General features: G+C 36.1%; 1 protein-coding gene across 8 annotated transcripts in view; it reads right to left on the bottom strand.

Annotated features, from left to right (window-relative positions):
* The window catches only part of NBEA (neurobeachin), a 441,541-nt gene that overhangs the window by 59,988 nt on the left and 356,956 nt on the right, over window positions 1-24,597 (bottom strand). For all 8 annotated transcript variants that reach the window (XM_060770825.2, XM_060770827.2, XM_060770830.2 and 5 more), the window contains 3 exons: window positions 12,945-13,085; window positions 6,384-6,503; window positions 700-852 (listed from right to left, as the gene is read on the bottom strand). In XM_060770825.2, the coding sequence (XP_060626808.2) occupies window positions 700-852; window positions 6,384-6,503; window positions 12,945-13,085 (414 nt within the window). The remainder of the gene's footprint in view (window positions 1-699; window positions 853-6,383; window positions 6,504-12,944; window positions 13,086-24,597) is intronic.

Below are 24,597 nucleotides of genomic sequence, written 5' to 3'. Positions count from 1 at the left end.
GTCTGGTGTATAACACCACTTTGTCCGATATATTTTGATGGAATGGGGTAGCATGACATTTTTTTTAATGATAAATCATGATAGATATTGAGGACAGTCACATATTTCTTTCCAAAATCTCAAAAAAGGAATGCATTTCTATGTACATGCAAGAAAATGTACTATTAACATGGAACCATAACATAAACATTTAGTGTTAATTAACATGTTCACTTCCTTTCATACAAAGGAAATGTGTGCTAAGGGTGAAGATATTAAATGAATTATGAAGATTCTCTCAGATGTGTTGATTTATGCAGAGAGAAAGCTGCTCCTGGTTGCTGAAATCCACCTTAATGAATACCTTGAAATAGTCTTATTAAATACTAGTACCCATTAATTCTAATTTAGCTTATAATAAAAAGTAGTATTTTTTGGAAGCTTGGGAGTATATGGAGAGTGTTGTATCCAGCCACTGTTTTGTTAGAATCGTTTACTTATATCCCTACATTTGTGGAAAAGACCTACATAAGATACGTAGAAAAATAGAGACACTGGAAATAAATATACAAATTCCTCATAAAAGGAAAACCCCTCAAATTGCACTGTATTAATGGACACTGTCACAGGATAGTGTTAACGATCTCGTCGGCCAGCTACTGAAGCTTAGATTGTTAAATCATTCAACTTTTTAACCAAGTTGATTAAAATCCTTCTTACCATCCTATTTATGCGCACAAAATCTTCAGGCTTCTTTGCCCAGGGAGGGAGCTCCACATCATTCACAGCAATTTCATCTTCTCTGATGCCAAGATTATATCCATTACTGTTGACAAACATTTCTGGTAGGTAGTAAAATTCTGGAATTAATTCCTGTTGTGGAACAAACAAATGTTATTATTAGATGATCATTTGATGGCCTTGCGTTGTGTAACTTTTCACAATAATCTTTGTATTAGTTATGGAAAGAGAATTCAAACACTATTGTAACCTTTTGCACCTTCCTCCTTTATGTGATATTGTATTCAATGAATCTTTATTTATTTATTTACAGTATTATAATCTGCCCTTTTCACCCCGCAGGGGACTCAGGGTGGATTACAGTTCACATATATATATGGCAAACATTCAATGCCATCAGACATACAACATATATAGACAGACACAGATGCAATTTAACATTCCAGCTTTCTAGCTTCATGAGGGTATACTCAATTCCAGTCACTGGGGGAGCTGCCACTTCATTGTCCACTTGTGACACCGAGTCCTTGATGGAGTACTTTCTCATTCTTATACACACTGCTGGAAGGTTTTATGATGTCATAAATTAGTTGAATTAGCCTCCTTGCATAAAGCGGTACCTGAATTTCCTATTTGACAGATGCAACTGTCTTTCGGGCTGCATAGGCCAACAACAAGCTAGACTATTAATGGTTGGGAGCTCAATCTGTCCCAGGGTGGCTTCGAAGTCATGACTTCTCGGCCAGTAGTGATTTAATGCAGTTCGCTGTGCCATAGCCTGGTTGTAATATTAAGGTTGTGTTACATTTTAATCCAAATTATTCATGTATTAATAAATATAGCAACAATCTCTGTGCAGTCAATTATAAAGACAATGGCTTAGACGCTTATTTTAAAGTTTTAAATCTCTCAACCCTTAACACTGATATGCTTGTATGGGACTATGTCCCCTTTCTTTCAAAATTGTCATTGGCTGTAAAAATGTGAACATGAACTGCTTAGACCAGTGTTTTTCAAACTGTGGTCCTATAGGTGTTTTGGATCTCAGCTCCCAGAAATCCCAGCCAGCTTACTGGCTGTTAGGAATTGTGGGAGCTGAGGTCCAAAACACCTGAAGGTGCACAGCTTGAGAAATTCTGGCTTAGACACTCTTCATTAAACAAAGAAGTGGTGCACTTGAAATTCTGTCTTTTGTCGGCTATCCCTGGAAAATTCATACTCAGCGGCTTCTCAAGATTTCTCTGTGTCTTAAAAATAACCAACCAATTAATTACAGAAAATGTAGCTAGGTTCCTTGCTATAACTATTACTAGAACTTCAGATATTCAGATATATATGCCAGATCATTATGGGTCATTACCTCATACTGACGATTTTATTTTAGTTTGAATGTTATGGCTTTTTGGTTTGTTGTACAATTTATTGTTTTGAATCACTTAAGTATTTTATTACAAATAAGTAGCACACATAAACAGGTGTTCTGTCTGATTGGTTTTTGGTCTATAATATTTGCATATTCTCTCAAATTCTCTTACATTACACTTGATTTCCTGGCTGGGAATTCCTGGCCGTCTAGTCAAAACTTGGAAAAATGAACCAGGTACAGGACAAACTTTTAATTTGAAAATGAAATTTTGCTTTTTTGTGGCAAGTAAAAGAGTACAATGTAAAATTCCTTAAACCATCTATTTCTACTCATATCCAAACAAATTTCATGCTTCTATCAAGTGTATTTGTCTACACATTTACTACTTTGCATAAAACACTTCTATTTCCATCCATCAGTTGCTTCCACAGCAATCCAGTTGTCTTGTATTGGCTAAGTTGACAGACCAGTAGCTGAGTTGAAATGTACAAGTAAGTCCAGTGAATTTCATCAGCTTTATTAAAAGGTGAGCAGATATATGATTGCATGTTACTGTATTTGTAACGCATTAAAACTACCATGAGTTTCAAAAGGCGAAAAATGAATATTATAACAGACATGCTAGGTCTTTAAATGTGATCTCCAGTTATTTTAATAGCTATGCTAAAACCCAAAGGTATTGTTAATAGTGTTGCATATGTTATGTCTTTATATGAGAGGAAAATTTGCCAAGACACATTTTCGGTAAGCTTGTGATGAAGTCAAGCTGCTGAAAAATTAAATTTTAAAAGTATGGCTTGGTGTTATAGAAGACCACTATCAACACTATCATAATCGTATAACATAAGCATCAAATCCGACATTTCACTTTAATATGTTTTGCCAAGAGCACACTATTTTATGTCTCTCTCTGAAATAAAATCTACTATAGGTTTTCAGTGTTCTAATATATTTCCAAGCAAACTGTTAGAGCTTTCATTTCAGCCACTCCTGCTTATGTGTTTCCTTTTTTCCTCCCAAAAGGGTGCTCCCCTGGTATCCATTACTTCACCAGTCACTTTATATAGGAGGGAGGTGGTTGACTTTCAGTTATAAGAAAATCCATTAACTCTATTAGTTTACAATATGTCACCTTAATGACATTTTTATCACAGCTACCTGTTCTGTCATATATCTATACGTTTTTGTCCAAGAGCAGTATTTCATGTCTGAGAGGCACTCTAGAGACTAGAGTGCTTTGGATATCAAAATTACACATATTGAAATGAAGGGGGGTTGCAAAAAAGGGGGGATGAGCAAGTTATGGTCATTTTCAAGGCGTGTGTATTCTAAAAGATTCTTCCACGAATAGTAACGTAGGCAAGAAAAAGTGCAGTGCTACTCAAAGTAGAGGTTTCTGGACCAGTGCTAGTTCTTGAACAATAGGCTGAAGTTCACTGAAGAGCTTCCAAAAAAGATAGAAATTGATACAGTCAGTGGACATATATATAAAGCTGGTCCCTGGAGAAAAGGGGGACACTTCACCTATCTTAAGGAGCACAGTTCAGGGGAGACAACTGATCCATTAGACAGTTGATCTATCTGGATCCAAACTGTCACCATCCACTTGTAGTGGCTCTCTGTGTGTTTCAGGCAGGATCATTTCTTAGTCCTAGTATTTCCAGATACTTCTCCTAAAAATGCCAACAAGACCTGACTCTTCTTAGCTACTTAAAGTTGACAAGTATGTCCAGTATGAATTTTCTGTTCTAGTACAGGAAAACACGCGAATGCTTAAAATAACAAGAAAACAAACCTCCTTTATTCAAGGTTCTTCCTTTGTGTACAATATGTGAAGTTGTCATGCTCAGAATTGTATTTTTTCTATTTGCCAAAGGGTGAGCTCTGCATTTGAGAATTGAACAGAACATTCTCCTTCTGGTCCCATTGAGATGAGATGGCGTGTTGCTTGTTTTCTTAGTATGCGATAAAGCAGACTTGTGCAAATAATTTACACAAACCAATGTAATTTGAAAACCAGAATTTAGATCAAAATGCCAAATCATTGCTCATTACAAATAACATGACCATTTATGTATCACCAAACAGAGGAAATAGAAAGCGTGTTAGCTAACATTAGTTGGATTTGATTTTAAAAAAACCCTTTTTATTGCTGTGGCTTTGTGACACCCATAAATGGAACATATTTACATATCTCTTTTGTATCTTATTTTCTTGTGCTTTATGGGGGTCAGGGGGAAGGATTCAAGACTTGTGAGACTGAATAGTTTTTTCCTCTTTTAATTATTGTTACTACTTGTAATAACAAATTTTAATTAGCTATTACACTTGGATTGTGCTGTTGTGTTAAAAATATAAGCACATATATAATTCAATGTATGCCCTATCTATATTTTCATTATCTCATTGAGAATGAATCTGGTAAAGGTGGGGGCGGATTTATATGTTGGCTAACAATATCAACATCAATTATTTACCTTCAAAATGCAAGATAAATTCTAATTCATTTAGAGAAAAAGAAACACCTGTCATTCTGTTTATATGATGCCAAAGGAAAGAGAATAGTTTAAAAGACGGTTTGAAAAGTGATATTTTGTTAATCTTTTCTGCACACCTACATGAGACATAATCACTGTTGTATCGAATATGCCATTTTATAATGTACTTCAAATTTTAAAGAAATAGCTTGTTGCTACTTCAACACTGGGAGCTGATGCTCTAGTGCCAACATAACACAAAACCTTTTTCCTGGCTTTAGCAATCTGATTAGTTAAAGCAATACTTACCTTAGGCTAAGTATGCAAATAGTTTCAAGATATCTATCAGAGATGGATAGTATTTTTAGCACACTTTTGGTATTAAAAATGTAAGAAGTAAGTCCTGGTTCAGTGGACTTCATCAACAGGCGAAACAATCCCAGTTACATTTTCAGAGAGAATCTGATTAAAACTAAAATGTTCATTTTGGTGTTCTGAAACTGACTGTGATATGAAATCATGGTTTCATGCTCAAGGTGCTTTTTCTTAACACACAAAATGAGGCTTTAGGCATCCAGAAACATGGATAAATACCATCTCCACACATGCTAAAGTGAGATGGAACATTACATCGCAACATAAAAGAAAAGAGGCAATTGTAAAAAAAATGTTTGTTATTTTCATTTGTAAAAATATGGTTGTTAAATAATTATACTTCCTGGTCCCAAAACACTGGTTTCTTTTGTAATGCTGATTATATATCAAATGGCATTGATTTGCAGTAGAATCCAAATCATTTAAGGAGCTGGTAACAGTTTATGAGTTTCCCTTTTTCTTTGTTCAACCAATTATTTATCGCTCCTAAATCTGAGCACAAACTCAATACATAAATAATGTAACTCCTAGTAACATTGGTATGAATGGATTTTGAGATCATAAATACCTATAAAGAAGACTGAAACAATGTGAGTTCTAAAAAAGACAAAATGAGGTCTAGGATAAATACAGAGCAGTAACTTCAAACATCTTCACTGGAAAAAAATATACACAACTGTCATAATATGTGTTTATTTCACAAAAGACACAACTTCGCAAGATTTAAAATGAAACTATAAGGTAGCATCAGCATTTGCGATGGAGTTTGGAAATACCCCATTAACTGAGAACTGGAATATGATATTATTTCTTTAAATAAGCAAGAACACAGGGTTCCCTTTAGCACTTTCATGTAAACATAGAAAAACCTTTATATATAACAATGGAGGGTTACAAAATTATCCTGCTCTCCAGCTGTTTCTATGTATTGTGTAGATATTGGCTTAATCTAATGTGTACTGCTGCATGATATCCTCAGGCACAGCCAAGTAAAAGCTAAGGCTTATGGAAAAGCATACATTTTAAATGTGTCTTGTCATTAATGCTTTATTAATTGCTGCAGGCAATGCAAAGCCAGAGCACGGCAAGCTATAACAATATGACACTTTAAGGTCAAATCTAATCTTGCTGTGTTTATGGAATGGGCCAAATATTGAGTTAACAGGAAAGAAGAGCAGTTTGTTGAGATTTTCTTTATGTTGCAAATATTTGATTTAAATTAGTATAGAGGGCTTTTTTTCTCCAGGAACAAAAGAGCTTTTATACATGGAAATATTGGAAAGTTTTGCCATTGTATATAATGTCTTTTGAAATAATTATGCCTAACGCCACTTTTCAATGTTTTCTCTTCTTGTATGAGAAAAACATCAGAAGCATACTTAAATCAATGATTTCTGAGAGTTATTCAATCATTTGGCATGTATGAGCATAAACATTTTTCTCACCTTTACATCTGAAGTGTCTCTTTGGCTGTTTCTCCAAGACCTTGCCACTGATGAAAAGGTTCGGTCTGGATGATCAAATTTTGCATCATTTGCATTCAGAAAGAATGTTGTAAATGGTTCCTGCCACCAAAATAAATACATAAGTATACATTTATGTATGAATGTCATAAGCAAAAGGATTACATAATGTATTTTTTAAAAATACATCCGTTCTAAACTTAATGTTTAATCTTAATTATGGGAAATTTTAATAAGGAATTAATCAGTACCTCATAATAATGACTTATTATTAATCTCTTGATGCAACTATCACTATTAAAGAAATATAGTGCAGCACAAAAGCATTTGAAACTGAGAATAGAAGGATTACAATAAAATGTTGTATATTAAGAATATGGTCTTCAAATGTGTGGCAATCTATGTCACACATGTAAGACTTCAAAATCTAGTAATATTTTCTTTTTTCTAGCTAGACTTCATAATCTTTTTTTTTGGAAAAGCTACTATGTGAACAACTTGACTTACATACACGCAAACACACACACTTCAGAAACAAGTGATTTACATATGCCAAGATCTAGATCTATCATGTATTTTAATAGAACTTACCCAACAATAATTAAGCGCATTTAGAATTTTAAGCACACACTTAATTTCGTCACTGATATTTATTTATTTATTTACCACACTTGTACCCCACCTTTCTCATCCCGAAGGGGACTCAGAATGGCCTTGCAAAGGCAACATTTGATGCCACACATATACATACATATCAGTAAATAAACAACACATTAAAACCAAACAATCAAAAACATTAATATTAAAACATCAGTTAAAATCATAATAAGGATTTTGAAGGTGCTTAATTTTATCAGTATCCTCCAAAAATGCAAAGCTATGAAATGCACATAGCCCAGGATCATTAACACATTGAGCATAATCTATATGTTAGTCTGAACCCATTGAATCAACTGATACTTGGTAATTCAACACTTATGTAAATTGCATTATTACAGTGCGTATGTTAATATTTACATTAACCTTCTTTGTTTTAGCTGTTTGATATGTAATGAAAATGTTATTGTAACAGAGCTACTACATTTGTCCTACCTAAAATAGATCCATAGAAATAAATGAGATTTTAGTTATTGGTACTATTGATATCCCAGTGATTTTAATGGGTCTGTTACATGAAGGGTTGAATTTAGCACTCAGTAATGACCCTGCATGAAACAAAATAATTGCAGTCATTGGTTATGGATTTGTTCTTTATTTTCTCAATTTATTTTTTTCTTTTTTGATCCTTAATCCTCCCCCCTCCCAAAAAAACCCCGTCTTCTCTTCCACACTGTTTTTAGCTGCAAAAGTTCCTAATAAAGGAAACAAGAGGTGACAGTGAGGTGGGCAAGGAAGATGCAAACAATTACTAGTTATACCTCCTTGCCGAGACTATTGGAAATAAGATGATAAATTATTCAGTGATGGACTGGAACTGATATTTAAGATATATACCAATTGCTGGTGGTTCCAAATTATTTAGTGATAATTTTGTCTATACTTTAAAAGGAACAGATGTCTCAACTCAGTCCTGTAATACATCAATAATCTTTAAATAATTAATTCAAGAAAAAGACAGAAGTATCTGAACGTGCTTTCATGTTTCTTTCATTTTTAGTTTCCACCAAAAGAATAACCAACAGTTAACTCCAATGGTGGCGTATGTCCCTGCCCCAAATAATCTGCAAATCCATATTCCCTGAATGTATGTCCTTAGATTATCATATTATCTATGCTGTTCTGGCTTATTGAACCCAGTCATGCCTCAGACAAAGAGGGTCTCCTTAAACACAGCCATTCCCATTGTCCTCCTTATCCAACTATATGACTACTTTTGAGGAAATGAGAAGCTCCAGGTTTCATTCTGAATGGTAAAAGAGCTATCCAAGGTGCTGAACCTTGACTGAAAAGAGCTTCAATGCCTTTCATAATTATTTTACACTTCAGAATATAAGCTGAAATGGCTTCACTGTCCCATTGTTCATGGAAGCTATTATTATCTATTGGTGAGAAGTCTGTACATTATACTCTAATTCTTACTATTTTCTCTTCCTCTATGCCAAGATCACAACATATGTTCTGAACATAAATAGTGTACATTGGACAGAAGGTATGTTTTGATTTTTTTTTTCATATCAGGAGCAACTTGCGAAATTGCAAGTCACTTCTAGTGTGAGAGAATAGGCTGGCTACAAGGATGTTTCCCAGGGGACGCCCGGATGTTTGATATCTTACCACCTTGTGGGAGGCTTGTCTCATGTCCTCACATGGGAAACTGGTTACAGACGGGAGCTTACCCAGCTCCCCAGATTTGAACCGCTCATCTTTCGGTCGACCAGTTCAGCCGGCACAAGGGTTTAAGCCATTGCACCACCAGGGGCTCGAATTTTTGAAATGAAATGCTTGCTCAGGGAGGTCGAAGAGAGAGGAAACAGGCATCTTTTTAGTTCTGCCAAGATTCTCCACATTCTCCCAGCTTTATCTGTTCCAAAGTCTGCTTGACCAGACAGAACAGATAGAAGTATCTTATGTATATGTGTCTACCATGAAATTTTAGGGAAGCTAGTAATTAATTAGGCAGATAATGGAAACAATCGCACTTGCTAATTGTCTAGTGAGCATCCAGACAACAATCCAATTTATTGTCTCTATTGACTTATTAGAAAAATCATCCTTGAATATGATGTTTTCAGAACTTTGAAGAACTTCAGACCTTGAACAAGGTTAATTTTCTACCATTTAATGATACTAAACTGAGTAAGAAATTACTTCATATACTGTTCTTAAGATCCCCTAAAATCTTCTATTGAGTCTGCTGATGGGTCTGGTTTTTCAGTTGCCCTTTCTGGCTACAAACTTATCAGCACTGACCATCTATGTTCACTATTAGAGAGGATGATGGTATTCTGCAACATTCGGTGTATTACAACAGTGTTATATTAGTATAGTATTAGTATAAGTATTGTTTGTTACTTCTTGTAGGAGACACAATATGTGTACCATTATAATACTTATAATTTTGTGCATACTGTAGCATTCATATAATAGATGGAATAATGTGCAATAGATGCTTATAATGTTTTAGTGTGCATATAGTGTGAATAGGAGACTGACAGAAATGTACATGTAATAATATAGAATAGCAGCAAAAACTTCTCACTTGTTTGTTGGTTGTCCCAATCTGATTACGTTGTCATCATTACCTGACTTTGCAGTTAGTAGGAATAATTATATGCAACAGGCATGTCAATAACATTCAACTAATGTATAAATGTTTTAAAATAGACACTTTCCTCTGAAAAAAGTCTCCCACTCTCCTCATACAAATACATGGACACATTCTAGTAACTGGTGATAGACAAAATTATCAAAATGCTAACTGGTATATGAACAGAGGGTTCATGTATGTTTCTGCTGCTCTATCTTACTTTCTATGAAGAGTTTATGATTCTGAGACAATATGAAGAGGGAGAGCACTGTGCATCACAACTATAGTGCAGGAAAGACTATTGCTGTGTGACAGGTGGCTGAGGACAGCTACACAACTACAAAGCTGAAAGAAGGCTATACAATCAAATATGGACATTAGTAATGACCGAGCTTTCAATTATAACTTCTCACAACATTCCTCATGTACAAGAACAAACTTCAAATAAACAAATAATCTCATTATTTCTCTACATTTTTAAGTTAAGTTGAATTGATCCTGTTAAATTGCTCTACCTCTATGCTGCCATTTCTATGCTACTATACGGTACTATCCACCTTATTGGCCACCTTATTCTTTATTGGCCCCCTCCCTCCCCAACAATGAGTCTGTTGTTGCTTATGATGTTTTTTTATTATTGTTTATGTTGTCTTTGTGCTATTTTATTGTTCTGTTTTAACTGTATGTTGCTTTGGGCTTGGCCTCATGTAAGCCGCCCCAAGTCCCCTCGGGGAGATGGAGGCAGAGTAGAAAAATAAAGTTCTTCTTCTTCTTCTTCTACTACTACTACTACTACTATGGACAAAAATAATTTGAAACTTGTGCCATAGTATTTTTAAAAAACACAACAAAACCTTTGCTTTGATTTGGAAATAATTTCAATTCTACTTATTGGTAGTAACTAGGATTCCAAATCAGAAGCAACTGGGGATTACACAAACCAGTAGGAAACTGTAATTACAGTAAATTATGTTAAAGCATAATCCTAAATTCCATGACAACATTATTTAAGAGTCTGAGACAAACACAAAAAGCAAGAAGATTCACAGTGAAGGATTAAGCCTTTCATAGTTGGAACACTACAGGGTGCCCCATTATATCAATGTATGGTGTCTATCTTTGGGATTTTTTAATCCTTAACAGGAGTGCCTAGACTCCTCTACATTCACTACATAGCCCTGCATTATTAAAAAAAAACATTTCTTGCCTTCAAAAATGATTTTATAAAGGTATCATCATGCGCTCAAAACTTTCCTGTAATTTTCTTTAATTTTAAAAAGGTAATTCCATGTTCTATAACATTTAGTTAATAGTTTTGGGGCTATGAAATAATGGATATTCTTCATAGACTCATAGTGTTTGAAGGAATTCAAGTACTTTAACCCCAAGTTTATCTACTAGAACTCCATTACCATCTCAGATCACATGAGAAAAAAAGGAGAGGAGAGAGATAGATGATGATGGGATTGATTGTATTGTAGATAGCTTGAGAATATCTTATAGTGTTAACAGTTAAGATCTAATTGGCTGTTGTTGATTTTAAAGCCTCTCCAGAGTCTAAAATAGCCTGACCCCACTCCCATTGTGGCAAAACTTTCCTGACTTGTCGGGAATACTGGGGAATCATTTTGGAACAAACCATGGGGGGAAGAACATTAAAAAAAATCAGTGCAACAAGGTACAGAAGGATGGTACAAATCAAAAGAGTCATTGCTTGTGCATAAGTATGATACCTCGCTTGCCATCAGCCTCTGTATAAAATGTTCAGTTATCATAGTTGTTTAAAATGAAAACAATCGCACACACACACCTAAATTCAGCAAGCAGTACTGACTAGGGGGCACGTCGGCTTGACATAGAAACAGATTTACTGATTATTAGGTCATTTACACTGTTGCTCAAGTGTATGTGAAATCAGTGTGATATCCTCAATCATAGAGCTAACCTCATCAGCTGTCTTTATTTAACTAAAAGTGAACTGACAATTACTATTTAACTTTATTTAACTAAAAGCAAGTTGAATGTTACTATTGGTAATACTTTTTCTTTCATCTCAGATCAATTTTTAATTCAAAAGAACATTTAAATACCTGTTTTATTTTTGTTTTTAACTCTTTTATCGTAATGACTAAATTGTTAATCTGCATTCCACCACTGCCCAAAAAGTACAGATAATGGTACTGTAAGTATGTGGGGTAAACATCATCATCATCATCATCATCATCATCATCATCATCATCATTATTTATCATGATCAATATTCTGTTTATATTCATGTTTATTCATGCCCCACTTTTTCTCTCCACAAAGGAGACTCAAAGAACCTTACATTAAAAGTTAGGCTGAGACAATGCCCCCCCCCCCCCCGCCCAATTAAAAGGTATGGAATCTTTTGGGGGAATATTTTCTTCCTTGATCTAAATTACTCCTCAACAATGACATTTGTCTTATGAGAAAACATGTAGGGTACATGTATATTTTCTCTTACAGGATGAAAAGATGCTGGGATTATATGAATCAGAAAAATGTCTAATTAATGTAGGTGTTTAATTTATCTTGGTCTGTTGTTGTTTGTAAGTTTTTTATTATTTTTCAGCCGATATCTGTAATTTGCAATGTAAGATATTTGTAACTTGAAAAGTAAAATTCTGATACTAGTTCTTCGTGATTTTAACCATACATTTTATGCAAAATTATTTATGCCATTTTGAATTCTTATAAGGGAGGGATTAAATCAATTAATAACAGTAGCAACACTATGGAGTCTTGGATTTGCTGCTTACTTCATACATATTCAACACTCTAGGGGCTCCTGGAGTTCTATGTTTTAAATCTGAATATTTGTCCTGCTGTTGACAGTCTTAGTCAAGAACAACTTTCAGAAAAGACACTATAATGTACTGGTGCTATCATTACCATGTCAATTTCATTCAATACTCTGTCAATTTTACTGCTTTACTATATGGGTAATTTTTAAGTCCTATTTTTTTATTTAGTTATGCTCATTGTCTTGTCTATTCCTGTTGCCTACAGCACTCGGAGATGATGGTTCAACTGAAAGATTAAGATTCACCTGTCAGTTTTTCTGATTGACTTGTTAAATCAATGGCACAATCTACCTGCTTCACTACAATTTTGCTGAATGAAGTGACACCCATACAAGTAGCTAGAATAGAAAAAATGCTGTATGGGTGGAAGATAGTTGTACATTTCTGTGTTTTTGCTGATATACAGTGGCTGCATGTTTATAATGGGAAAGATTGGATTTTACCAAGGGGGGAAGCAGAAATACTTACAATGCGGACCAGCCAGGATAGTGTACAAGTGGATGTTGAATAATGGGTGTTATAATGATGAGGTGGAGTTTGATCATCTTCCCATGTTTCATAACGCTCTGCATAAAAGACTGCTCTTTTGGGGTTCAAAGCACCAATAGGCTGTAAAGAGAGAAAAATATATGACTTTATAAACAACTGGAGAACAGAATGCCTTAGAAATGTATATCACACTTTTAGTCTGCATCTTTCAATTAAAGATTCACAACAGATGATATTCTGGAGCCAAATGTTGCTCTGCTGTAATCTGTTTAGACTACTTGAGATGGAGTGGAAATTTTATTTCAGAGGCTTGAATTACTGAACATATGACTTCTTTTAAAACCTTCAAAATGTATGCGATATACATCTGCGAATGTCATGATCAACATAAGGCGGAAAAATCCCAGTTGATTCAGAAATATCCTTCTGGAAGACTACTTCTAGCCTACATTTCAAACGCTTTCAAACCGAAAGTAAGATTGCTCTTGTCATACAGTATAATGGCATAGCTAATGAAATGTGACTTCCTTTCAAACAGGCTACTTTGTAATGCACATTTCATGATGAAAAGATTTTGTACAGAAAGCTGTGTGGTGTTTGGTGATCTTATGCAGAAATTCTTGAATACATCCATAGTCAAAAAGACAGTAACTATTGCCAAACAATTTTCATATATATATTTTAAAATGTTCTTAAGTCACGGACAGAAGAGAAGAATAAACCATTTGGTAGGAAGGAAAATAATGTTCCTATCTCATTCTCCAGGTCTTTCCATATGCTACAGAGATGTTTCAAATATGCCAAGTAGGATATGACTGCTCTCATTAAATAACTTGCATGAGTAAAATTATTTTTGCTTCTTTCCAACTTTTAAATGGTTTTAAAGAAACTTCTAAATTTGTTATGCAACTCTTTAATAAGAAGCGCCATAGCCTACTTGGCATATGTGAAACAACTCTGTACTCTAGGCAGCTTACAAATAAGAGTAGATACAACAGTTACAATGTGAAAGCTTAACATTAAAATAAAATTAAACAATTAACAACATTAAAAGCAATTCAAGACATATAATTAAAATGTTAAATCTATTTAACAGTATGACGTACATCTACTTCTGGTGGGGCACTGTGGTGAAAGGGAAGTGGAATACGCTGTTGCGCCAGCAACATGGAGGGAAACCGGCTGGCAGACACTTCCCCCTGTGGGATGGGGGCAGCAGTAAATTGGGCGATGCAGGGCGTGGGGGAATGGGTTCTCCATGTCCCTTGCTGGGGCTCCACGGATTTGACATGATGTGTGGCAAATCCGTATACTAATGTAATAAATTCCAAAGAAATGCTTTGCCTGCTGATGGTTGTGAAGCTCTAAGAAGCTTTAGGTTGTATTGTTATGTTGTGTTTGAGGCCTTGACCTTTGTAAGCCGCATTGAGTCCTTCGGGAGATGCTAACGGGGTACAAATAAAGTTAATAATAATAATAAGAAGAAGAAGGAGTTTCACAGCCTAATGGTATATTGATGAGAGCAGTGGACTATGACTCTGAAGACAAGGATTCAAATCCTGACTTGCACATGGACACTTACTGGAAAACCTTGGGCAAGTCACATTTTCACACCCTCAAAGGATTGCAAAGGCTATTCTGCACAAATATTGCTTTAAAAAAACCTTCCCCATTATATATTCACCTTAGGGTGACCGTAAGTCAAAAACAACTTGAAGGCACACAACAATAAAAGCCATATAGGGTTCTAAAAGTTATAACCAACATATAAAGACATATACACAATTTTTAGGATAAACTGTGGCTATCTTCCCCCTTGGCAGTGACATACCCTCAGGCTTTAAATAAACAAATTAGGAATTATTGAGTGAGTCTTCTTGTTGGGGGCCCTAGTCTGTTGTGGGACTGATGTTAGGTTACATGACAGCCTTAAGGGATAAGAAAAATATATAATGAAAAAAATGAGTTTGAGAATGGATTTGCCAAAATCTTAATGGACAGAAAGACTCAAAATTATATATGAAAAAATTAAGATCCAGAGCACATCCTTTCCTTTCACATACAGATTCTTTTCTCTTGATTCCTCCCCTCCATATTTTTAAATACATTTCAAATACATGCTGGAATGCATGACTATTTTTATATGCTTTAATTTTCTAGATCATATATACAACTACCCTAAGCCAAAATGACTGTTGTTCTAAAATAAATTGACAAAATGTGGTGACAACGAAGACTGAGTTAAATATTTGTTTTGCTCACTCCACGTTCTAAAGAGGCCAATGTTTGGTAAATATGTAGAAAAGTATACATTTTTAAAGTGACTGCCCACTATTTTGTAGTGGTTCTACCTTGTGGCTCATATAGCTTAAGTCAATGTTATACCAAGATTTTCATTTCCCTAAACACTTTGATTATTTAATATTTTGCTGTGTCAAGGGTATGCTAATAGCTTTCTCATGTGTGTAGAATATTTTAGTAATCCCCGAGGATCAAGCTTATCTGATGCAGATTGTACTGCAAGACCTCACAAAACATTCTTGAAAGAAAAGCATGACCCATTTCTTAATCTTTTCCAGGCATCCTTCCAACTACTGAAACAACAATAAAGTAAATATTTACATTTTTCATTTTATTCAGGTTTCATAGCCTTCTCAATCTTTTCTATGTTTGCCATATAAAATTCAGCATTGTGTATGGCAAAAGTTGTTCTCAGTTCTTTGAGTATATATCTTTGTAATAGTAACAAATACATATTTATTCTATGCCATCCACCTTCCTATTGATCTGACAAATTAAATCATGACATTACCATGAATTGGCGTGATAGGATATTGTAGTGTTCATACTGTAAAGTGTGAGGCAGCACTTACTATATTTGCCAGAATAGCTATTGAGGTTAGAATAGTAGAGGTTAGAAGAAGAAAGTAACATTTCATTTTAAATATGTTTGTGATTAGTCTTGACAGGGAAGGAATGTTGTCTAGTGATCACAGCAGGGATCGGAATTATGAGACCAGAGTTCTACTTCTATCTTTGATGGCACAAAAAGAGTTACTCATTGCCCTCTCAGCTTTATGACCTCCTATATATATATATATATATATATATATATATATATATATATATATATATATATGAATTCTTAGCATGGTCAAGTTTTAGCTGCTGCTTTTCATTGCTAGCTTTTATTGGGATAGGCCTTAGTCTCTTTGATTTTTCTGGCATTACTTTTTTTAGATTTTGCTTGAAAACTGCCATGGGAATGATACTAGCTGGAAAATGTATAGGAATTTTCCAAATAAACAGAATAAAATTGAAGCATTCCAAGTAATTATTGCTTTAAATATAATGTTGTGTTTTCTTCCTGGGCTGTGTCAAGATGGAAAAGTTAAGAGAGGCAATCTAATCCTCTGCACTATTTAAGATTGTGTTTTTAGCCAACTTATATGAGAGTATGGAGGCAGTCTTATACACATTTACCTGGAAATACAACCCATTGAATACAATGGAGACATACTAATAATATCAACAGTAAGATGATACTACTAAGAAAGCTAATCTTAACATAGTTATCCCTATGGCTATGTTAATATAGGGACAATTAACAAAGTAATAACATAGCCATGTGTGGTTTCCGGGCTGTATGGCCAAGTTTTAGCAGCATTTTCTCCTGATGTTTCGCCTGCATCTGTGGCTGGAATCTTCAGAATGCATTTCATGTAGGACTGCTCTTGAACATGAATCAGAAATTGCAGGTAGTGCAAAATGCAACAGCTAGATGGATGCCATACAAAAATCATATAACACCAGATTAAAGGATGTGTACTAACTACACTTTCAGAGCTAATTTTAATACTGGAAGCAGCATCTCTCAATATATATTCCTCCTTGAGAACGGAGATATGTGTGAATGGCCTACATTTGGTCCCCATTAGCACGGGGAATATGTTTTGGGAGGATATGGGAAACTTCTCTGCTGTGGCACCTCAGTTATGAAATTATTTCCCATGAAAGTCTGATAGGTGCTAATATCACCACCATTCAAGCACCATGAAAACATTTCTGCCTTCCAAAGCTTTTGGGACCATACTGAGTTTGCACAAAGCCCCATATGTATAAGATTTTCATTTTCTTTTAGCATGTTAACTAGTTTCAATCTGTCCTTTTAATTTTTTTAGCCTGTAAAAATCTTTATATTTTACATAGCTTAAATTAGGTTGGTTTTAATGTGCACTGGCTAGAGATATTGTGATAGAATGAGTGATATAAATCTTTATATCAAATCAAATCAGAAGTTTAAACAAATAACACATAATTCCCATTGCAATCTTGGTCGAGAACAGTGGGCTGCGGCCCAGTAGTGGGCCGCGAGAATGAAAATTTCTGCTCCTTTCTGCAGAGCTAACCAGCCCCGCTCCTTTTGGTACTAATGTTGGAGTGGTCCCTGGTTAAAGTGCTTCCTGGTCAAGAGGGTCGTGGTCAAAGTGGCTTCTGGTCAAGAGAGCCCTGGTCAAAAAAAAAAAAAAAAGGTGGGGAACCACTGGTCTAGAAGAAACCAGCCTTTTTGCCAATCTCAAGAATTTTATTTTCTGTAGCTCTCTTTGAATTTGCCTGTTTCATAATATCACCTTTTCTTTTCTCTTTCAAAAGTAGCTGTGATTTTTTAAAAAGAATTTTAAAAATATAATTGCAATAAAGGGGGGAGTGAGAAGAAATGTGATATGAAGGTGTTACATACATTGATTTTTCAGACATTTGTCATAGGTGAGTTAGGAAGAAATCTTATTATAGATAGAAAGGTTTTCCACATTGCTGCAGCCAGCCTGTTGCTTAACAAAAAACATGAAAAAGTGCTAGCTTGCAAAATTCACAGTTCTGTGCATTTATCTGTGTTATTATATTTATAAGCCTACAGGCATTATCACTTCCTTTCCTTTTAAAGTGGAAAAGTAATTTAAGAAAGTGGTAATGCTTATAATCATCTGCCAGTCAAGCAGCTTGTGAATTAACAAAATATAGTTTCCCCTCTCAGCAGATGGGCGTGTATGATTCATTTCATGTATGTCAATATTAGTAGGAGTTCTCAGTTAGTGAAAAAACTATTTTATTTAGCGGAGTGCATGACTAGAAGTAAAAGGGGAAAAATTCCATTTACACTTTAATGAGCAGGAATAATACAGCGTGTCAAAGTAATGTACTCACTGCACCCTGGTAATAGGCATTATACAATTTTGCACAGGAAAACCACATTAAAGTACTGCTCTTAAATGAAATCTAGCATGCAGTAAAGGTTGCAAAAATATTCTCTGTGCTAATGCTTAGTGGTATGTTGTACAGGAAGATCCAATCAAGATGAAAATAAGCAGATCACCTGATAGTTTGTAAGTGCAGAGATAATCTGTATATCTATGACAGTCTCTTTCACTCACTTTTCAAGCTGTCAAACAATAAATGTAACCTTTGACCTTGTGTATATCTTGAATGAAATGGGAAAAGCCTGAAATGTGTTTCTCATAGAATACCTTGACTGAAACTCTTTTTGGGCTTATTTTCAAATTTCTAATTAAAATATATAATTAAATATGAACACGGGAACTTCAAATAACACTCCTGTTCTCAAGAAGACACGTTGGGCAAAACCCAGAAACTGAAATTATCAAGCCATTTTTAAGAGTATCTCCTCATTTAACTGTTCTATCATTTAACAGTAATAACTTGTATATTGTCTTCTTCTAGAATATCTGCTTCTGGGACTATTTTGATTGTCATTGGAAAACAGCATTCCTTATTTTAGGGCAAAGGTGGACAAAGGGATGCATATGATTTCTATGGCCCCTTCTACAATGTCATATAAAATCCAGATTGTCTGCTTTGAACTGGATTATATGGCAGTGTAAACTCATATAATCCAGTTCTGAGTAAAAATGTGGATTATCTTATTTGATTACCTAGGTAATATGGCAGTGTAGAAGGGACCTAAATTTAAGGGAGCACAGCATACTTTTGATTATTTGATAGGGCATTTCCCCTGCTCCCAGCTAATGAATGTAGTCAAACAGTGGGGTTTTAAGAATGGTGTAGTTCTTGAGTAAAACATTAAAATTGCCAAGGTCTGTTAAAATTAAGTCGGCTTCATTGTTGGAATCATTTGTCAAAAAAGGGAGTAAAAATAATTATAACAAAATTTAGAGTTTGTGTATGTGCGTCCACCATAGAAGGTGATGCCTGATCTCTTGGGGAAGAAGTACTTGTCTGCGTCTGCCATAAAAAGGTGACTGCTTGAAATGACCTGTGTAGTCACTGAAGTGGTTGAGAATGGAATCTTGCCCACATTCCAAATGAAAGAAAGGCATCATGAGCCACAGATTTCAAGTCAGGACATGAGATCTATGTATTTTGATCTGGCAAAAAACAGATCACTTGGATCTGGTTGGAGAAAGTAAAATATATCACTTCTTGGTGTCTATCTGGGCTCTGAGGTGAACAAGTCACTTCTTCTCATTTATTCCAAACCCTTGTTGTTTTTCTGTGGATATGATGGACAATTATTGTTTGGCTTCTTGAAATGAGATTCCTTTTACAAGGAAATCATCAAGGCATGGGAAACGATGTACTCCCTGTAGTCTCAATGCTGTTAGAGGAGATATTCTAAATTTTGTAAATTTCCTGGGTGCCCAGATAAAAAGGAAGTGCTCCAAATTAGTAATGGATGTTGTGATAAGAAGAAAAGGGGCTTTTTTGAGGAAATACGAACAACTGATGGATGGATGAAAATATGTTTCTGAAATGTCCACAGACACAAAACATCTGGGTGCCAACATACATGTGAGAAGATTCTTGGCAGCAGTATGCCAAGCAAATGGCAGGGAACCAAGAAAGACAACAGAAGACCAGAAGAGACAAGCAAGCAACAGTGTGATGTAGTGGTTTTAGGATTGGACTAAGTCTTTGAAAAGCAGGGATCCAATTCCCGCTGTGCTCTCAAAGCCCACTGGGAGACCTTGAACAAGTCACACTCTCTTAGATCCAGAGGAAGATAAGGCAAATCCTTCTGAACAAATCTTATCATGAAAATTCCAAGATAGCTTCATCTTAGGGTTGCCGTAAGTCAGAAATGACTTGTAGGCACACAAGAACAACAACAACAACAACAACAACAAGGAGTAGAAGTACAGTTTTGGACTGAAACTCTTGTACCATTTTTTGCAAGAAAACTTGTGTAAGTGTATGCTTTAGAGATCAGAAAATTCTATTCATGAGTGCATGAGCAGGCCTTAGACAATATATTATATCTAGTGCTTGATCTCCATACCTGCCACCACTTCAGACAATTGTAAAGCAGCACTATTAGAGTGAAGCTTGGATGCAAGACTGAGTTGCCGCTGTCCTCAACACTGATAAAGCCAGCTTGGACTGATCAGAGTTACAATCCAAGTTACAATTTGTTAACTCCAGTCTACAATTTAACTTGCACAAGGAAGTAACTGCTAAAATTGCTAACCTCCTCAGATCCAGTGAACCTAATTTCTTATAAAGAGCAGTCTCTTTAAAAATTATAGTCAGTTAAACTTGTTGGTTGGACACCATCCTTCAATGAAACAGCAGCATGCGTAGTCAGTAATCTAGCACACCTGCACAGGTGTCAATTCAATGAGTCAAAGTGGAGCTATTTATTTCCGGTTACACCTATCTGCTCTTCCACTCAATATTAAGCTTAGGCAAGCCTCATTAGCTCATGAAAACGTATGAAATCATATTCGGAAATAAATTTAAGGAAATACTTTAGATGATCAAGTTTTAGAAGAATGCTTTTTCTTCCCTTCCCAATGGAAGTATCCTTATTTGGTTATGTGAGGTTTAGCAAAGTAAAACACAAATGTATTCCTGCATACCTGATCCTTTGTATAGCCTGATCATGCCCATCTTGGTATTTCTGACTATTGAATTTTTGTTGTGTATTGTCTGAGTGTGTTTTAAGGCTGCTGTTTTTATACCCCTATGTTTTATTTAATTGTGTTTTATCTGATTGTTATAATTTGCTAGGTTTATTTTAATCATATTTTTCTTTTAATGGATTGCTTTTGCTTTGATGTTCTGTGGACATTTTGTCCCATGTATAAGCCGCCTCGAGTCCCTTCAGGAGATGGAGGCAGAGTGTAAAAATAAAGTTATTATTATTACACACTTTATTCTAATAAAAAGCAGCAATGGCATTTATGCCTCATTTCATACTATGTTTTTCATAACTGTTGCTATAAACAACTATATAAGCTAGTCAGTATACTAGTCATATATAGTGGAACCTTGATCTAAGAGTGTCCCAACTTAAGAGCATTTTGAGTTAAGAGCCATCACTTGGCCCAGGTTTTGATTTGGCATACAACTAGTGTTTTGAATTATGAGCTAGTGCCAGAGGCAGCACTAGTGCTAAAGTATATGGCTTTAGGGCTTCAAGGGAACAGCCTCCATACCTCGAGCTCTTGTCCGCTTTGAGGAACTTTGGGTTAGTTGATTTTATGTGGTTTTCATTTCTGGTATGTTTGGCTTCATGAAGTGGGGAGTGGGGAGAGAGAGCAGGAGATGGAGGGAGGCTGGAATGAGTGCAGTATGAAGAATATAATGCTTCTGCCTCTTTCACTTCATGCTTCCTTGCCACAAATTTGTACTACTGCAATTTTAAAGTTGATCTTGCATTTTTATTGTTCCATATGACTGTGCATTTATATGTTATTTGTTATTTATAAAGTAAATTTTCTTATTTTAAAAAATGTTTAAAATGGGGGGTTAGGGGGGCTGGAGTGGATTAATAGCATCTCAATGCATAAATTTGTTTTGAGATAAGAGTGATTTGAGTTAAGAGCTCAGTCATGGAAAACCTCTTAAGTCAAGGCATCACTGTATACCACACACAGAAATATGTCTTTGTTTAATCCATGTGTATAATTGTCAATGTTAATTAGATTATTTTGGTTATTAAATATAGGAAATATTATAGTTCATAGTATTGGTGAAGGCTTTCTTTTATTTTGTATTTTGCAATTTATAACAAACCTTAATTATATTCAACAATAGGTCTTTACACCCTGTTGAGAACCTGCCCTAAAAACTGGAATTCATTCTCTCCTCCACCCCTCTCCCCCAAATGGAGACTGTATACAGGCAGTGCCCAAGTCACAAACAAGATAGGTTCTATAGGTTTGTTCTTAAGTAGAATTTGTTTGTAAGTTGGAACAGGTACATTTTTAAAGTGTTATTTCATCCAAACATATCTGTCTGTCTGTCTGTCTATGTATCTTTGGATAGGATAGGGAAGGGTTAACACCCCTGTGGAATGTCTTTTGCTATTGTAGATGTGTCCCTGTTCAGAAAATTTCACCTTGGGATTGACTAATTGTTAGGGTAGGGGTACAGGATCAAAACAACCCATTCTTTATGAAAATGAAATTTAGTATTTTAGTGGAAATATCAACAGAGGAGCTGCTCCAGTAGGGTTGGCATCAAAGCCAGACCTTGTGTGCATCTGCACCTCCATCTGCTCCTGCTTAGGGAGAAATAACTTGGAAACAACTATGACATCCCTGCTAAAGTGTACCTTTTGTGTATTTTGTGATTTAGGAAGCAAACTATGCCTTAAAATGGGTTGTTTTTTTATAAATATACAGCAACAGTACAACTGACAAAATTCATTGACAATCTATCTAAATAACCCCCCTATAAAACTTACAGTAACAGGCACATACTGTTTCTTTCTAATCAACATTTTAATTGTAGTCACTTACAGGCCCTACTGAGACAACTGAAATGCATCATCTAACCAATTCTGGAGAATAGTACTTGCAAGTTCTAGTAGGCAGGCATTTACTGGCATCCAAACAGCCTCCAAACCTTAACAGCTACTCACTTACAATAGGATATATCACATAAATAGGAATACGGGGACAGGATCCTGCTACAAACCCAAATGGTAACTCTGTCTCTACATGTATTCTGGGAGCATTATTACAGGGGGCAATAATATCTCCCACAACATCAGAGATAGCTCCCTATGTATGTACAGGACAGAAAGTAAAGACTCTATTCAAGAGGTTAGGGATTTACAGGTTGAGATCCTTGAACAAGGAAAAACAAAGAAAAACAGTTGAACCGAATAATATTTTTTTAAAACAATCCATTATTAAAGATATAAACAAAGGCAATGGAGCACATGTATGTATTAATGCAGGAATCTCACTGCTGCACATGTAACAACAGGAATCTTACCAGAGAGACCTTTGAACCCTGGTAAATTGACTTTTGGTAAGCAGATATATTGTTTTCAGATATCAACACTAACCACTGTAAAGATCTGAAAGTCCTATATCACTTTATGCAGCCCTTGGAGAAGATATTGTGATGATTTGCATCTAGATCCTATTACATTTATTCTGTACTGTATTCAAATAAGTGGGTTTATATCTGCAAACACTCGTGTTAAAATAATAAAAAAAACCCAGCTGATCTTAAAGGTGCTGCCACACTTTCTTTCCGTCCCCCTCCCTTACCCTTCCTCCTTTTAATGCTGCAAAATACTAACATGGGTACTTTGAAAACCTTTTAACTGGTTCTTAAGGAGAATAATGACCCATACTGATATATAAGTACGCAGGTTAGATAGTTCTGTTCTTGTGTGATATCAGAAGGGATTCAATGATCTCCATTATAAAACTACAAAGTAGTGATTAGCTCAGTTGATCAGACTGTGTTGCTAATAAGGTAACTGAGCTTCATGCAGGGGCGGCTCATCCATTACACGAAGTAAGCGGTCGCAGAACACTTTTTTTTTGCCAGGGGCGCTGAGGCGCCTCTGTAAATGCCCCTCGACCGCCACTTGAGGAGCGCCCCCTCAGCTCACAACAGCCCTAGCAGTCCGGGGGGACGTCGGCTTTCTTGCCTCGCTGCCGGGCGATCCTCTTTCCAAAGGGGCCAGGCCCTTGAGCCTCGCCTAATCCCTCTCATTCCTGCTCCACCTGGCCACCGGGTACGCGAGCAGAGCCGGCGCTCAATCGTTCTCTGCGTTCGATCCCTTCCCCATGACCGGCTCCCTTTCCCGATCCCCCAACGCTCCACCCGCCTCCTCTCCTCTCCCCAATCCGCAGGTGGGCCAAGGGGCGGAGCTGCCGTGCCTGGCCTGCTTCGGGTCCGGAGGCATGTCTGAAGACCCCAGCGTACACACCAAAAGTCGCCTCTTCTCCTGACTTTCTCTTCAGCCATTGGGACCAAGAGAGAGAGAGAGGGAGAGCCCCTCCGGATGGAGGTATCTCCCACCTCTGCTCCCTCCTTTGTTTTTGCGCCTAGCTTCAGGAAAGGTGGGCATCTCCACCTCTCTCTCTCTCTCTTGGTCCCAATGGCTGAGGAAAAAGTCAGGAGAAGAGGTGACTTTTGGTGCACACGCCGGGGTCTTCAGGCACGCCTCCGGACCCAAAGTGGGCCAGGCAAGGGAGCAAGTGCGGCAAATGTAGTTACTGGGATGTATAGTTCACCTACAATCAAAGAGCATTCTGAACTCCAGCAATGATGTAATTGAACCAAATATAGCACACAGAACTCCCACGATGAAGAGAAAATATATATCAATGATTGCTGGGGGGGG

Source organism: Anolis sagrei, chromosome 3, assembly GCF_037176765.1.
Source record: "Anolis sagrei isolate rAnoSag1 chromosome 3, rAnoSag1.mat, whole genome shotgun sequence".
NCBI classification, from domain to species: domain Eukaryota; kingdom Metazoa; phylum Chordata; class Lepidosauria; order Squamata; family Dactyloidae; genus Anolis; species Anolis sagrei.
Note: the sequence above shows the minus strand (reverse complement) of the source record. Positions and strands in the feature narration are given on the sequence as shown.